We start from the raw sequence: 17526 nt of genomic DNA, 5'->3' as shown, positions 1-17526 counted from the left end.
TAAGCCTTCAAAGATGAAGCAGCATCCTCGCTGCTACAAAAAAAACCCCTCATTGAATTTAAAGAACGTTTCATTCCCAGAAACAGTCTCATTCACGTGGAAGGGAACATGAACGTCATCATCATCCCTAAACTACGGGGTGCCAAGCAACTATTTCAGGACAAGGATGTTGGGCTCGGCTACTCTCCTGCGCGTATCTCTCCCGATATTATTCAGTGTTTTAGAAGAATCGCGAAGTCGCAGTGGAAACAACACCCACAAAAGCAACCCACGCCCGTAAGAAGCACGCAGCGGAAAGCGCGGCCGTCGCATCGCATGCCGGGAAGGAACAAGTGACGCAACAATTCCTGAGGTCCTTTCGACAATACACGTGCCCGCGCGTTGCATTTTGGGAAGCGAAGGGATTCGGCGGAGGAGCGGCCATTTTATGCCTGGCTGAGAAGAGAGGAGAAGGGAGAGCGCGCGGTGTTCGCGGTCTGTCACGTTCGCCGTTTTGGAGCTTCTCGGCTGAACCGTTGTCTTTTCGTCATGGGTCGGAAGAAGAAGAAGCAGCTGAAGCCTTGGTGCTGGTATCCTTTGCTACGGGGCGGGCCGCTGCCTCTCGTTTCAAATCGGGAAGGAGGCCTCATTGGCCTGCTTTGGTGGCGATCCCTTTCCTCTGGTGATGGAGCACCTTACCGGCCTATTTTGTTAGGGTTGCCAGATCCGGGATGCAAAAATCCAGGCGACGGCAGGAAAGATTCAAAAAGCTCTCACTCTTCGCTGCCACCTAGTGGTCGTCCGGAGTTTTGCACTCCAGATCAGAAGCCTTATGTTTTATTGGGTCTCAGAGCTGCTCTCCTGTTGGGATTCGTGCCCCACCCTCTTTGTTCCCGCATCATTGGGGATATTAGAAATGGTTACCGATATTCGGGAGAAAATAGTTGAGTTAGATTTTTCTTTATCCAGCGTATCGGTTCCTGTTGGCTGCTGCCGCAAAGCCTATGCCCCTAGCACTATTTGCCATAACATTTATGGGTACAAAAAGCGTATTTTGTTAATGTATGGGTATCATGCTGGTAGTAGGTCAAAACTCTATGGATGCCTGTTTTTTGCTAGATATCTAGATTTATTTCTCTTACTTCTCAGCTTAGGTATTAGAAGTAGCATTAAGTATTAGGAATACCTAATGGTTGGATAGTTTTGTTCCTCCTATTTTCCATGTTATCTTTATATAAGCTAACTATGAAGATATGACTGTCCACATCTTTTCAAAAAGGAAGACGAATACTACAGTTGAAGAGGTTGAAAGCAGTCTTTCTCTGGGAAACATATTATTACTTCTGTATGTTCAGCGAGTCAGCATGACCTTCCCCTATCCCAGGCCCTCTAGTATGGTCAGAGAACATAAGATGTATGTGGTAGATGGCATCATAAGCAATGGTTGACTACTCAGCACACCGAAATTTGTAGGGTTCTGACCTTGAAAATTTCTCATCCTGCAATATACTGTGCTGCTACTTAACACAGGAGTTATTATAGTTACCTTTTGAGTCGGTAACTGCTGGATGTCTTTCCTGTTAAGGTTTCATAAAGCTTATACATTTTCTTAACTTATAAGAGTTATTAAAATTTAATTGGAAATAGGTTACCTTTAAAGATTGTACAGCTTTTAAAAAAAATGATTATAGTAATGTTAACTAATGTGTATGTTTAATTTTAGCATATGTGTTTGACTTCTTTAACAATGTGGAATAGGTATTGTAACAGGGATTTTGATGATGAGAAAATTCTTATTCAACACCAAAAAGCGAAGCACTTTAAATGCCATATATGTCATAAGAAACTGTATACTGGGCCTGGTTTAGCTATACACTGTATGCAGGTAAGTATTATCATATACCTGCATATGTATGATTATCTGTGTTATTGTTTATGTATGCTTTTGTTTCATAATATTTGCATTCTTAGGTAAGAAAATGCAAGCTTTACTAATATTTTATTTACAAATACCATTGATGTATTACAAAAACAGCTACATCAGTAGAAGATTGGAAGAGTTATTTGATTAGAAAATAAGCAGTATTTGTGATAGGTATAAATGGGGAGCTGGCACCTAATGTTTTGAAATTATCCATTAATAAGAGTGAAGGACGGGCATGCAAAATGTGCCGTGTTGGTGTGATTTGAGACCTGTACATTCTGTTTTTCTCCGAATGGAGTGGTCCAAACATTTTTGTATTGATTTGCATATTTCCAGAATTGTCCAGGAAAGCACAAGCTAGAGCTACAGAGTATTCAGATCCCAAGTGAGAAAGGTATTTCAGAACCAGTGTTGGTGTGTTTGTTCTACCTGTTGGTAGCACCTTAAAGAAGCTGTGCCTCTTCCTGGTGTTGCGTAGTAGCTAAACCAGGAAAAGGTGTATCATTTTTAAAGAGTTGCTGACAAGTACAGCAAGTATATATGCATTGGATCCATTTTATTTATACCTGCACATACAAAAATCTGAAGAAAAAGTGGGGTGCACTAATTCAGAAATTTTTGCCCATTTCTAGTGGAGGATTCTACCTTGATAACAGCATTATGAATTGTCTCCTCTAGACAATTTCTTAGGTTTCTCTACAATATACTTTCAAATGCTAAAATCTGCTTTATTTTTTTAAAGAAACATTTGCTCTACAAACAGGACTACCAATAATTAATTAGCAAATTGACAAATGTGCACAGAACTAGAGGGACAGAAAAGGTAAGCAAAGGTAAAGCTACCTAATTGGGTACAGGTAGTCCTCTCTTACCTACCACTTTTCAGCGACTGTTCAAAGTTACAAGGGTGCTGGAAAAACAGCTACAGCCAATTTACAACCTTTGCAGTGCCCCTCAGTCACATGATGGCCATTATAATCAGTAGGCATTGTCCTGTGCGTGGCCTGTTTTTTTTTTTTTCCCCCAGTTGTAGAACAGAGATTGGAGAGGAAGGGATTGCAAGAGAGTAAGCTGTTTGCTGTTCTACAGATTGAAAGCAATGTAGTCGTGCTGGCAGCCCAGGGCTCTGAGCCGTGGGCGTGCTATGCAAATAGCTTACTCTCTTGAAATCCCTTCCTCTCCAATCTCTCTGTTCTGTGAGGGTGGGGGGGGGGGGAGAAAAAAAGCAAGTGATTTCTGTAGGTACTCTCTCCTTTGCCTGACCCTCCCCCCTGCAGTTCCCTCTGCAGAGCAGAGAGATTTCAAGAGAGTAAGCTGTTTGCTCTTCTATACATCAAAAGCAGTATGATCACACCAGCAGCGGGAAAGGGTCAATTGATTGGGAAAAGAAAAGCTGCTAAATTAGACTAAATAGAATATAGAATCAGATCAAAATATTGTTTATTAGTCTAATCCCAGGTTTACTCTCATGGTGGCATTAAGTTCTGGCTAGGAGTCTTTTCCACTGTTCCTACCTGAACCTCAACCAAAGATGTCTGGCATTGAACATGATATATTTTTGTATTGTTAACTCACAAAGCCTTTAAAAGCAATAAGTATGCAAACACTGTGATTGCCTGTCTGTATTTTATACTTAAGGGCCTCATTTATGAGTAAAAAGTCAGGCTGTTTAAAAATATAGGCTGGATTTGCAGCAGACAATAAGGGTAGTTTGTTTCTCCTTTGACAGTTTGCTTAAGTTTTACATTGCCTTCAGCCTCTTCCTCTGTTGGCAGGCTGAAGATGAAAAATTTTAAGCAAGCTCTCTCTCTTTCACCAAATTCCTAACTTGCTTGGAGAGACTTTGTGCACTCCCATCAGTAGTGTTGAATAACTAAATGCAATATCATTCAGTATGTAAACAGTATATGTTAATGCATTGTGTAATTCGTTCTGATTGATTGTCCTTGAACAGAAAACAGGGATATATTTATCAAATAATTTAAGCTGCTATTAACCTCTGAAAAATCAAGGGCATGTCAGTCATAAAGGATTTTGGCACCATGTTACTGTGCTCCCTTTCTACCATACTGAATTACGGGATTATTTTTAATTGAAGGAGACCATCAGATAGTAATGGTTTTATCTATATTATTACACTTGTACATCACCTCTTCTCCAAAGAACTTCAGGCTGTATGCATTGTTTTCTGCCTTGTTGCATCATCACAACAACTCCTGTGAGGTAATGTTAAATTGAGACACTGATTGCCCCCCCTCCCCAAATCTGGTAAGCTTCATAGCTAAATGGAGATCTCAACTTAAATCTCTATAGTGTCTCTAATCTACATCCTGTTTATGTTGGCTTGGATTTCTCTTTGTTTAGGTACATAAAGAAACAATTGATGCTGTTCCAAATGCAATACCAGGAAGAACTGATATTGAACTGGAAATATATGGTATGGAGGGCATTCCTGAAAAAGACATGGATGAAAGGAGAAGGCTACTTGAACAAAAAACTCAAGGTAAATGGAAACACTTCACAATATTTATACTGAACCTTTGCAACATTATAACAGTTTGATTAGGCAGACTTTTCAGTTTCATTGTACTTGTAGTTGTGTTGCTGAAAACGTATATGAAACTTTTATGTGGGTAATGTGGAAATTGATGTGGATAATGGACATAGATTGAATAGATAATGTGGAAAATGATATACCTGGAGTGATATATTACAGTAATTTGTATGTCATCTACTTGTTAGATTCTAGGTGCCTTACAATAGTAAAGCATTAAAACAGTACATTACGTATAAAATTGTCTCAACTTTAATTGCTGTCCCCCAATTAAAAATATTTATCTCTACAAACTTCATGGAAAATAACTTTTTTACCATTTTACTAAAGGATAAGCAGATGGGGGTAATCTGATCTTATGAGGCAAGTCTGCTGCTAGGTACATTATAAATTTAAACTGGCAAAACTTTATTGAAGAATCCGGATTGGAATAAGATGAGCTTGGTTTTAAAATTGGAAAAAGAAACATCAATAATCTATGCTATGCTGATGATACTACCCTGAAAGTTGAAAATGCAAAGGATCAAGGAGCACAGTGAAAAAATGGGGCTAATATTAAATATAAAGAAGATGAAACTAATGACAACAGATAGAACAACGAGCCGTACAACTGACAATGAAGATACCAAAATGGTAGATGGCTTATGCCTTTTAAGATCAAGCATCAACAGTAGAGGAACAAGCAGTGAGGAAATTTGCTGTTAACTTGCACTTTGTAGAGCAGCTATGAAGGTCTTGGAAAAGCTATTCAAATGCTGTGATGCATCTATACCCACCAAAGATCAGAATAGTGCCAGCCATGGTATTCACTGTGACACTGTATGGAAGTGAAAGTTGAACTTTGAAGAGGCAGGATAGGAAGAGTATTGGTGTTGGAGAAGACTCTTGAGAATACCATGGACAGCCAAGAAAACAAACCAATGTATCATTGAACAAATCAACCCAGAGTTCTCATTTGAGGCACAAATGACCAGGCTCAAATTACTCTACTTCGGACACATGCAAATACCTCACTCTCTGGAGAAGGCTATAATGCTGGGAAAGGTGGAAGGAAAGAGAGAATGACCAGCAGCAAGGTAGATGGACTCAGTTACAGTGACGATGAGGGCTTTGTTGGAAGACCAGGTTAGGGGCAGATCGTCATGGAGAAAATTATGTGGTCACTAAGAGTCAACAACAACTTGATGGCACATAATTATTTTTTTTTAAAGTTCCCCGGATCTTTCTTCTTCCTCTTTTTAAAGATGGAAATAATATTTCTCCATTTCCAGTCATCTGGCATTTCATCAGCTAGTTCCTCCAGTACCCTAGGATAAAGTTCATTCATCTGATTTTGAAAATTAAATTCATTCAAGGTAATGATAATGCTTCTTGCAATTGGAAGCTTCAATCCTTCCCCTTCTTCCAAGTCTTCACAATTGACTCCTGGAAAGCTTAATTTCTCCGAGAGGACTGAGCCCAAATGGTTGGCTGCTTTTTCCCTTTCTTTGATAATTCATCATTGGGCAGCTGACATACTCATTTTTTCCTCCTCCTTATTTTGAATGTAACAGAAGAAGCCTTTTTTGTTGTTCTTTGCACCCTTCGACCTTAGCTCATTCTGAACTTTAGCCTACCTAATACCATCTTTACAATTTTGGGCAATTATATGTAACTACCTGTCACTTTTTCCACCCCGTCTGTATTTTTTGTTTGTTTGTTTTCATATCTTCACCAAACATTTCATGAAACCAGAGACCCCATTTCAACAACACACCTGTTTCCTTACATGGTGCACAAGTCTTTGTCTAAGACTCATTCTTCAGAGTTTCAGTTTCCAGCACGTATAAAAGTCAATTTAAAGCCTTTTTGATCAAACTCACCTTGCTTTGACCAAACAAAGTTTTACCATCCCTAGTGAGGTCCAGCCCATCTTGTGCCAGCAGTCCGTCAATCAGCTAACTCAGATCGTTGTTGCAGAAACTAAATCTCCCCCATCTACACTGCTTGAATAGGCAATTATTCACATTCTGTATTTGTCTTTTCTTTTCCAGTGTTCTTCCATGGATAGGAAGGATGGACAATAAAACTATCTGTCCCTTCTTCAGGTTCTTGAGCTTCCTTCTAGATCTAGTAATATAGTGGTAGCTGTTCCTTGGAACTTTATTTGTTGCCCGCATGGAATAGCTCACTAAAAAATGGGCATAATGTTTAATAAATATTCACTGGTTCTGATCTCACCAGCAGATGTATTGGGCTGGTTTTGCTGTATAATGTAGTAGCTGAGAGAAAACTGAAACACGTATCTGAATGGGTTGGAAAATGAGCCTTAGAATTGCTCAAAATGTTTGTGACAATAATTTGTTCTCTTGCATGGGAATACCTTCCAGTATTGAAAAAAAGATGATCATATTAAAAAGAACAGTTCCCCTTTGTGACACAAATTAACATTAACCTGAATATTTAAACTGTTAGCAGAAAGCCAGAAAAAGAAACAACAAGATGATTCCGATGAATATGATGATGATGAATCTTCAGCTTCCACCTCATTTCAAGCACAGCCTGTGCAACCTCAGCAGGGATATATACCACCAATGGCACAGCCAGGTTTACCTCCAGTGCCAGGTGCACCCGGAATTCCTCCAGGTAGTTATTATAGATAGAAATAATTATGACAGCTTTAGAATTTGTTTCACTAATATGGAAGACTTTAGAAGGAAGTTATTTTGAATCAGCATGGTAGTGTTTTACTGTATTTTAGCTTAGTTGTTAGTGAGCATAACCATTTTCTTACTAGACATTTAAGAACTGGAAAACATTCAGTAGAGATTAAATTGGAGAAGTAATGTGTTTTGCACCCATCTGTCCTCAGAGATGCTTCTGGTTTGTTGTAGTCCTCAATGTGTTCTTAAAAGTGAAAAATAGGCATTTATCTTACAAGCCTTTTGATTTTGCTAGCTACCAGACACCTTAACAATCCTGATCAGTAGACGTTTCCCTGCTTTTTGGAATTGGATTGTCCTTGCAGAGCTGTATCTGAGCATAGTAAAATAAACAGTGAGCAGATCTGAAGTGAGTTGCGAACATTTCAAAAACAGTTAAATTTCATCTGGAAAATTTGGTGGTGAAATCCAATGGATTGTAGTAATCGTTACTTAACCTTCATATGTTAAGGAATATTGTCATGAGTATTCCACATATTTTTATGTAAATATGTTGATATAAATCCAGTATTAACAACTTATTTACAGGTCAGTTAATACGCATTCTGTCTTCTAGGTATACCACCATTAATGGCAGGTGTTCCACCAATGATGCCTGGAATGCCTCCAGTCATGCCTGGAATGCCACCTGGGTAAGTGTCACTTACAGGAGAAGTGTAATTTATGTTTAGGCAACAACATGCTTCATACTTTCATTTTATTTACTTCACCTGTGGGATTATTTTTGAAAAGCTGCACAATAGGTGTCTGGCAATCATGTTCTTATGTGTGTATGTATAACAGTGAGGTACACAATTATCATAGGAAGGAGTAGGACAAAATATTTTCAGTGGTTTTAAGAGTAGGGATGGATGCCCCGAATATGAGAATGGTCCAAAATGGCTGGATCTCAGAATCCTGCATTTGGACTGGCGGACTGTTTGAACTTTTGGCTGTTTTTCAGATTCAGAATGCAAGTGATTTGCATCCAAAAAGCTCTCCACATCCATCCCACCCTTATTATGCAGACAGATTTCAGTGACACAACTGGGAGTGTACAAGCCCAATATTTCTCATTCTTGTTCTACAAGATAAAATCTTAAGACAGTTCCAATAGTAGCATTGCCAGCTTGTTTACTACATTAGGCTCAAGGATAGTTGAAACTACTTGGTACATACAGATAGTCCTCCGGTTAGGACAGCAATTGGGAATGGAATTGCTGTCACTATGTGACCCAGTCATAAAGCGTGATGTCACATAACCTCATTGCTTAGTGACAACAATTCCAGCAGTCCTGGTTGCTGCTGTTAAGCGAAGACAACATGGGTCGTTGAGCGAGGACCTCATATGACCCCGCCTTCCTGCCAGCTTCCCCACTGACTTTGCTTGTGGGAAGCCAGCATGAAATGTCAGAAATCACAATCACATGGTCACAGGTCACTGCATCATAATCATGAGCTGGGCGCCAAGTGCCTGGATTGCAATCATGTGACCATAGGGATGCTGTGATAGCCAGAACTCCAAGGACTGGACGTAGGTCCCCCTCATTCAGTACCGTTGCAAGTTTGAACAGTCATTGAATGAGTGGTCGTAACCTGAGGACCACCTGTAACGGACCTTTTTTAGAACATCAATTGTTTATTCTTTCAGCGTTGTTCAATACTGCTTTCCAATGTAGTTTTTGGCAACTGATTTTGAGATTTTCATAGTAATTTGAGTTGAAAGTAAGATTAACGGGGGATAGTCACACATCTTCTCTATACTGGGTTCTGTCTGTTACATAGAAGAGAATGGGAAGGAAACTCAAATCTGGTATAGAGAAGTAGGTGGACAATTATCTCTTACCAATCATATTTTTACTGAAAATACTGGCATTTGCAGACATGGAGATGGGTATGTATAGGCTGCTTCATTCTACTTTCTTTTCCCCAAAGAGGGTTGGATGATGAAGTATGATAGCTCCACCCTGTTTTGCCCATGCTTTGAATTAAGGCAGGAAGGTTTGCTAAAAATCAGGCATAGCTACAATTGAAGGTTATTTATATTTACACTTCTCAACTGGTGAAAATTCTTGGAATATTTTAATATCATACAGTAGCATTCTTTATGAGTGGTCTCATCAGTCTTAATTTTATAGGATGATGCCAATGGGTGGGATGATGCCTCCAGGACCAGGAATCCCACCTCTCATGCCTGGTATGCCACCAGGTAGGTCAGGAATGACGAATCCATATTGTGGTGAGAGTTATTTAATATTGTTTTTCAACTGGATCTAGGGTTGCTACAGTTCTGGATAAAAAGCATGGACACAGAGCAGCTGTTTATGACAATTTGAAAGAGGGTGCACAGAACAAAAATGTATTAAGTTCAGGCAGCAGTGCAGCTAATGGAAGCTTTTCTGTCCCACTCAGTTGACTGAGGTATTTCTATTAATGCTAGGCATTTTAGCCAGGAGTTAAGCTAACAAAGCACAGTTGCTTTGGACCCCTTAAGCTGCATTTTGGGTTGAAACATCCAGCAACCACAGAAGCTTTTTTTTTTTTTTTTTAAGCCAACCACCCTGAGGTAATTGTATCTGCTTTATTTTCCCTTCCCTCCATTTTGGCTGAAGGCTTTGGAGAATTTTTATTTATTTATTTATTTATTTTATTTAATTTAATTTAATTTTTATCCCACCTTTATTGTTTTTATAAATAACTCAAGGTGGCAAACATACCTAAGACTCCTTCCTCCTCCTATTTTCCCCACAACAGCAGCCCTGTGAGGTGGGTTGGGCTGAGAGAGAGAGACTGGCCCAAGGTCACCCAGCCGGCTTTCAAGCCTAAGGCAGGACTAGAACTCACAGTCTCCTGGTTTCTAGCCCAGCACCTTAACCACTAGACCAAACCTATATTAAACCTATATTAAATTTTGATGTTCAGACTAATGATGCCATATGATTCTTCAAAAATTGTAAAAAGAAAAATTCCTTCTTTCAAGAATGTATTAATGTAAGCAACAAAACTTTTCAGGGTTTTTTAAAATTAATTATTTTAGGTAATTTATTAATAGTGAAAGGCTCTCATTTGTCCAGTTGTGGCAAGAGGAGAGAGAGGATGCTTATGCTTACCATGATAGTATCAATTGTATGTATCATGGAGGCTGCAAAATCTGCAGATGGTCTCCATTTTTAAAACAGTTTGCTGGTTTTTTACTACCCATACATGTTGTTCTAATGACTGGGTTATAAATGCTTTGTAGGCCAATTTCTCTACTAAGAACAGATGAATCTAAATTATTATCTCTGCTTAAATTGAATGAACTGTTTAGTAGCTTTAACTATATTTACATATTTCATTGTTTACTCAGAATTTGTCTTGCTTATAAATAATACCTATTTTTAATTTCTGCTGTTAGCCATTGTAATAATACACAGTAAGGTTCATCCTGTTTTCAGAATTAAAAATACATCCATTTAAGCATTGGGTGATTAATAATAGTCCAAAACATTTGTTACAGGAAATTAGAAAATGCGATAGATTCCCACCCTGAAAAGGGTTTGCCCGTAAAGGAGGCCTAAAAATATTTTACATAAATAAATGTTATCTCCAAATTCCTGCTAATAAAAAAAAGATAGAGTTTTTCAACAGCTGGATTAATATTGATACATTAAAAGCATTCCTTAATACAGAGGTTGGGAGCTAAATCCCAGCCAAGAACAGTATTCATTACTTTCTTGCTTTCTAACAGTCCTTTGCTCTGGTCATGTGACTCGGAGCATTCATAAGTCATTGCCAAGTATATCTGCATTTAATGCTGCTTTGTCTGGTGCATTAGGTATAGCCCTCTGACTGAAGAAAAAGGTCAGTGTTTGTGATCTCGCATGTGGTATTGATAAAATCTTCACAAATGCTTAACAGAAGTATTTTGTTACAGGTATGCCGCCACCTGTTGGTCCTCGCCCTGGATTGCCTCCAATGACACAAGCCCAGCCGGTGACTGCTCCTGGTATTCTTAATAGACCTCCAGCTCCTGTCATTGCAGCACCAACTCCCCAGCCTCCAGTTACTAAACCACTTTTTCCTAGTGCCGGACAAGTAAGTTTTTTTATTCTTAATAATCTAAAAACTTCAGTGCGTTCATTTTTTTTCTTTTCACGTGTGTTGAAATAATGAATTATGGTTCAAAAACATTTGTGTGTTACAACCGAAACTGCAAAATGCTATTACCTCATACTTTATATTGCATTTTTGTATGGTGTATTCTTATCACAGGTTTCCCATTTACATCTACTTTTTTTTCTGCAAAGAATGTGAATACTTCTGTCAGTCCAAGCTCAGGAGGGAGGGAGGGATGGCAAAGATTGTCTACTTTAGCATGTATTCAGGAAATGGTTCCAATAGCCACGTAATAGTCATTTTATCATCCTTAAAATCATGCATTCCTGTTCTTATGAAAATGAATAATAAGTGAATAAACCAGAGTATTCTGTTCTGCACTTTTTATACTAGATTAAATTCTATTTATGTTGATGATGTTGGAAAAGAAAACCGTTACATGGATTAGCTATTTAACTAAAATCTAAAGTAACAAATGTTTTTGGAACCTGCTCTTTAACAGAACTGAGAGTGAATGAATTATGTCTTCTATTTGCATTATAAATGAAGGGGTTTTTTTTAACTATCGACTTGCAAGCAGAGTCCCCCGATGGGAGGAGATGGGAGGGGACAAATTAGATAGATAGAACTTTTGAATTTCTGCAAGGAAGAGAGTCATGCATAGGATTGTGTAGAAGGTTCACTCACAAGCTGTACCAAACAGCTGGTTTTCAGTGGTTAATGTCCAAACCCAAACATGCATGTGTGGTCCCCATATGGAATGAAATGATACTATTTTGTTCTAGATAAGGATTGAAACGCAGTCATTAATAGGCAGCAGTGTTTTGAGGAGAGAGGGAAGGGGCTTTGAGGATCACAGGTGGTGGGCTGGTGATACATGCCTTGTTGGGAGCTCCTTTGGGGACAAGAGGAAAGGGGGTGCAATACACGCCAGCCTTGCTCTACTCATCCTATAAAAACATCCAGAATCCTCACTAGTATATTTTAGCTGAAACGTGGAACAATGGAAACACTGTGTTTTTCTTTTTCTCGAACCATGGCCCATCGGGAATGGTTTGTCAGAATTTATGCATTGTGCTTGTTTCAGGCTCAAAACAAAACATGTTACATTTTGTGCACATCCCTGTTCATTTACAAAAATCAGTCTGAGCTTTTTCCTCTTGGTTATTTTTATGCATTCATTTGGAGACTGTTTACTGTTTCCTTTCTTTTATGCTACAGATGGGGACACCTGTCACAAGCTCAAGTACAACTTCATCCAATTCAGAACTGTCAGCACCTTCTAAAGCTCTGTTTCCTAGCACAGCACAAGTACGCAGGAAGTTGCAGTTAAAAATTGCTTTGCCAATTAACCCTTTAAACCGTTATGTACACTTTAAAAAAGTCTGCCTAAACATTGTCAGATAATTGTGGTTCCCTGATTATGTTTAGTTGTTCAGCACAATCTGAAAATTCATGCATAATATTTGGGTAATAAAAAGAAAAGAAAATTCTACATTTTGGTTCTAAAGGGTTAAAAAAAGAGCATGAAAGCAGTTAAGTGCATTTAGTGGGCAGTGGTTTACTTGATGCATGGTTTATTTTTTCTAATTTATGCTATTCTGATACATCATGTTAAATGTCAAATGCATCATGTGCTAAATCCCAATTTACCTAGTCTTGTTTTGAAGTTCAGTGATTAGTTCAAAATAATGTGCTGTTTGCTTGCCAAAGCATTCTGTTATGAGTGAAACTAAGAGCTCTTTTGTTGTGTATAAATAAAACCTTTCAAGCTTTCCCAGTGAACTTAAATATAGCTTTCATGGGTTGTACGACGGGAAAATAATTGAAATCTGTAAGTGATAATTTGAGATGTCTCAGAACATCAGTGTACTTTTATACAAGGAATTATTTTAAACAAACTTAACATAAAAAATTGACACCTTAGGTTCAATCTTAAACATTCGGTCTGAATACTAATTTATCTGAACTGATACTCCTAGATTAAATTAGCTTTTATTTTGGAAAACCAAAACATCTTACTGTACGGTGTGTAATACACAAAATGACATATGGAAATACAGCTTGTTTCTATTGTATTCGTTCTAGACATCTCAAACTTTGTAGTATGTTTGTATTGCAGGATTTATTTATTTTTAGCTTGCTCTTTTTGTGATAAAATTGAATTTTTACTTTGGGCTAATTTAGCGGTGTCAGTATATTATAATGTTATGAAGTTCATTTAAAAGATAGCAATGTGCTTATATTTTTAACTTTGTATTTTAAATACAGGCTCAAGCAACTGTTCCAGGCCCAGTTGGTACTGATTTCAAACCTTTGAATAATGCACCTGCAACTACTACAGAACCACCTAAACCTACATTCCCTGCTTACACACAGTCTACAACATCAACCACTAGTACAACAAACAGTACTGCAGCTAAACCTGCTACTTCTATAACAAGTAAGCCTGCTACCCTTACAACAACCAGCGCAACCAGTAAGTTGATCCATCCAGATGAGGATATATCCCTGGTAAGTTAAAGTTAATTTTCCTATGCATTTTCTTTATGATTAGATTACAGTTTAAGTAAAATTTTCAGCTTATCTTCCCACATGATTTGCTATGGTTAAGACAGTGTAATTCTCAAAGCCTATCCTTTGTAGTACTTGGAGTTCTTCATTTTTGAGAGTTCACATGATTTAACAATTAATTCTGTATTTAATTCCTGCTTTAACTGAGGTAGCAATTAATATAGAACTTTGAATTTATGTCCTAGAATTCATACCTGCTTAATAAGATTCGATGAGCAAAGTTCATCTGTTAGAACTTCCTGAACTATAAGTACTGCCATGGGAATGTTGTCTCAACTGTATCTGTGTTTCAGAATGAACCTTGATTTGATTTCACACTGATCAGATTTCCTCTATGTGTTTCCCTTCATAGGAAGAAAGAAGGGCTCAGTTACCTAAATACCAGCGTAATCTCCCTCGACCAGGGCAGGCCCCTATGGGCAATCCACCAGTTGGACCAGTTGGAGGTATGATGCCACCACAGCCAGGAATTCCCCCCCAGCAACAAGGAATGAGACCTCCAATCCCACCTCATGGTAATAACAAATTAAGTTTTGTTGAAAGCTCGTGAAATGCATTTAATCGTGGGATTAAGTGACATGTACTAATGGCTCAGTGTTGCTCAAGGTGGACATGACTTTATTCTTTCCAATTTTGCCTTTCAGGTCAGTATGGTGCTCACCACCAGGGCATGCCAGGGTACCTTCCTGGTGCAATGCCTCCGTATGGCCAAGGGCCCCCAATGGTGCCTCCTTATCAAGGTGGACCTCCTAGACCGCCAATGGGAATGAGACCTCCTGTAATGTCGCAAGGTGGCCGCTACTGATGCTGCTGCTGCTGCTGCAAACGTGCTAATAGGTTTGGAGATTAAACCTTTTCTCGTCTTGTGCTGTTAATATAGCCAAGCTTCCATCCATTAAAACTTCGTTGTGACTTTTAGGGGAAAAAGTCTTTCCGCATACAAGGAACTGTTGGACATTATTTTACATGGGAAAAAATTATTTAGAATAATAAAGCAGAACTTTCCCTGATGTTGCAATTTATACTGTATGGCTTCTTTTTCATGTTTCATCTAGGTTTTTAGAAGTGAAGTATAGTAAATATGGTTCGTTAAATTGTGAAGGCGCTGGAATTACATGAACATACCATCTTTAAAGGCAAGTTCTGTAACCTTACGTTGCTGTTCATAAATGATGCCTTCACAGCACTTCAGGTGCTGTTGGACTTCATGTCCCCAACAATAGTTTGGTGAGGGCTTTAACTGTTACCATCTACTTGTACACCTAAACCTGAATGTGTAACCATATTTAATGTATTTAGAGTTCCTCCTGTTGCAGGGTATATAGAATTGACCCACTAAATTCATGTGATTTTCTGTACTGTTTAACTTCATTGTAATAAAACAAAAGAAAAAAATTGTCCTTTTATTCACGACCAGCTGTGGACATCTGCCTGAAGGTTACGATAGCGTGTGGTATAATAAATACAAATTTCCTGATGGTACATTGACATATCCTGAATTATTTGATCTTCACAATGATTACTGCTGTAGCTTATTCTTGATCAAGTAGGTATAGACCTGTACACTTATTAACAAGACGCAACAAATAAATTTGTCCAATTTCCTTAATGGATTTTTTTTTTAGGGTTTGCCATTCAGTTGATTAAAAATACTGCTTGTCACAAGTTGTTGATATATGTTGGTTTCTATGAGGTACATTTTATTGTGGAATACTTTGACTCAGGCAGGCTTCTTAAGATAATATTTTACAAAGTTTAGGTATAAGATAATACAGTTATTGTTTGTATACTAATCTGTCATAAAATCTCACATTTAAAAAAAATTCTGATACAGAGAAAGACATTGCTTGCAAATAGGAAAGCGAGGACTAGTCTAGTTAAAAACTACAACTGAAGTTGTCCAGTATAACACTTAACTTTCATGACACGATTACTAGACCTGTAGAGGGTTATGCCTACATGACAGGATCTTATTCTGTGAAGATACTGGAATTGCTCAGTGAAATTTCAGCTGTTTTGTTAACTAGACTCATTCCCCTTTATGAAACTTAACTGGAAAGTAGGAACAAAATTCTTTAGCAGATGGTAATGAATTGTTCTTAGTTGTAAATTAAAAGGCAGAGAATGTTAGGAGACTGTTCAAACACTTCAGGCCTTAATTTTTTTAAAGTTCTTTTTTTTATAACATATTAACAAGATGAAACCTTTCCATGAGAGCCAGGCATAAGACGACGCACTTGGGTATTCTTTATCAGTTGATTATAAAGGCAGATTTTATAAATGAAATATTTTGCTCATTTCTTTGCTCCAGTGGTGATTATAGTTCTTAATACCAACAATTATTAATGTCTACATTACTACTAGTTAGTTTTTTCAACACTATTGGCTCATACTTGAAAATTCTGGCTCTGTGGTACTTACAGAGTCTTGCTAATTCTCTCTGTCTTTCTCTTTTTTCCTTAAAACTCCCTATTAAACACAAAACTGTAAAATTGGCACTCTAAATATGCATCTTTCTGGATTGATCACCCGTTTTTCCATAGAGGATATAAAAATGCAATCATGTTCACTTGGCTGTTTCTGTTTTGTTTTGTTGAGTTTTCTTTTTGCCCATGGCAGTAGCCTTTGTGCAGTTTGATATATTAACCATGTTCCAAAGTATATATATGTTCACGTAGATGAGAATAGCTAGTACAGTTGGAGCTTGCTTCAAAATAGTTGCTATAGATCCTTCTATTAATGAGGCAAGCAACTCCTCAGTTTAGAAATGGCTTATTAAATATAATTGCTACTATCTGTGCAGTTTGTGGTTGTATGTCTTTGGATTGTGTCATTTATTCGCTAGTTTTCTGTGGTGGTTGGTAGGGTGGTTCTAAGATTTTTCCCAAGAATCTTTTGCAAGATTTAATACACAGTTTTTTTTTACATGATTCACCCGAAAAGATTATTCTGGGAGCATGGATTATATCTCGTGAACCATTTGGAAACAGTTGAGTAGTATCAATTGCTTAATTGCTTAAAACTGTATGCTTTTAGTAATAGCATATTCTGATAACAATTTTAATTATTTCAGTGTTTGTATTGCTCCTTTAGCACTCCAGAAAAATTGATGTGCTGCTTGTACAGCATACTTGGCTTGCCAAGACCTTCATTGTTTTCAATGGGAGAGGACATTATGGAGTCAGTAGATCTTTCCTTCCTCTCCCAGGGGCAGATCTATTTGTATTGTTTCGTTCTGATTAGAAAAGTGCTACATGGTTTCTGTCTTCTGTCCACCAGGAAATAAGGTTGCTTTTGGTACTATAAAATTTGCAATAGAGCAACTGTGTCTTCAAGATTTAGGCAAGGTGTTTATTTTTATTTTGGAGGAATCCAGAATCTCAATAAAATACTTTCCTTAGAGTGTAAGGGCTTATTTATATTTTGTGTCTCTCTAGCCTGGGTTCAAACAGTTACCTTTTTTATTTGAAACTGGTATTTATATATAAATGCATAGTCCTGGCATTTATTAATACATATTACAATTGTCTTAATAATTGTACTGGTCTAGCTACTACCTAAGTATGGTATAAATTCCTGAAAAGCAGATGGTTTTTCATCTAACATTTTAAAACTTTTACTGAATTAGTACGGAATATTCAGTTGCTAATAACCCCTGCTGTCAACTGTATGTTACACAGCAGTTGTCAATTTTTAAGGTGAGCTCTCAATTGGAA

The 17526-nt window shown here is 37.8% G+C and overlaps 1 protein-coding gene across 8 annotated transcripts; it reads left to right on the top strand.

Moving 5' to 3' along the window:
• The first annotated feature begins 391 nt into the window (after positions 1-391).
• ZNF207 (zinc finger protein 207) lies at positions 392-16604 on the top strand. Of its 8 annotated transcripts, XM_063293556.1 has the most exons (12): positions 394-569; positions 1738-1864; positions 4268-4406; positions 6912-7082; positions 7716-7791; positions 9277-9377; positions 11055-11215; positions 12458-12547; positions 13508-13750; positions 14163-14325; positions 14455-14647; positions 14866-16604. In XM_063293556.1, the coding sequence occupies exons 1-11, from the start codon at positions 529-531 to the stop codon at positions 14613-14615; spliced, it is 1473 nt and encodes a 490-aa protein (XP_063149626.1). In that variant the 5' UTR covers positions 394-528; the 3' UTR covers positions 14616-14647; positions 14866-16604. The 8 variants fall into 8 exon arrangements, with proteins under 8 accessions (XP_063149629.1, XP_063149627.1, XP_063149626.1 ...); XM_063293559.1 differs by having other exon boundaries at positions 392-569; positions 6915-7082; positions 9277-9347; positions 14455-16604; XM_063293557.1 differs by having other exon boundaries at positions 393-569; positions 6915-7082; positions 14455-16604.
• The last annotated feature ends 922 nt before the right edge of the window (positions 16605-17526 follow it).

This window comes from Candoia aspera, chromosome 2 (assembly GCF_035149785.1).
Source record: "Candoia aspera isolate rCanAsp1 chromosome 2, rCanAsp1.hap2, whole genome shotgun sequence".
NCBI lineage: Eukaryota > Metazoa > Chordata > Lepidosauria > Squamata > Boidae > Candoia > Candoia aspera.
This window is presented reverse-complemented; position numbering and strand designations above follow the sequence as displayed.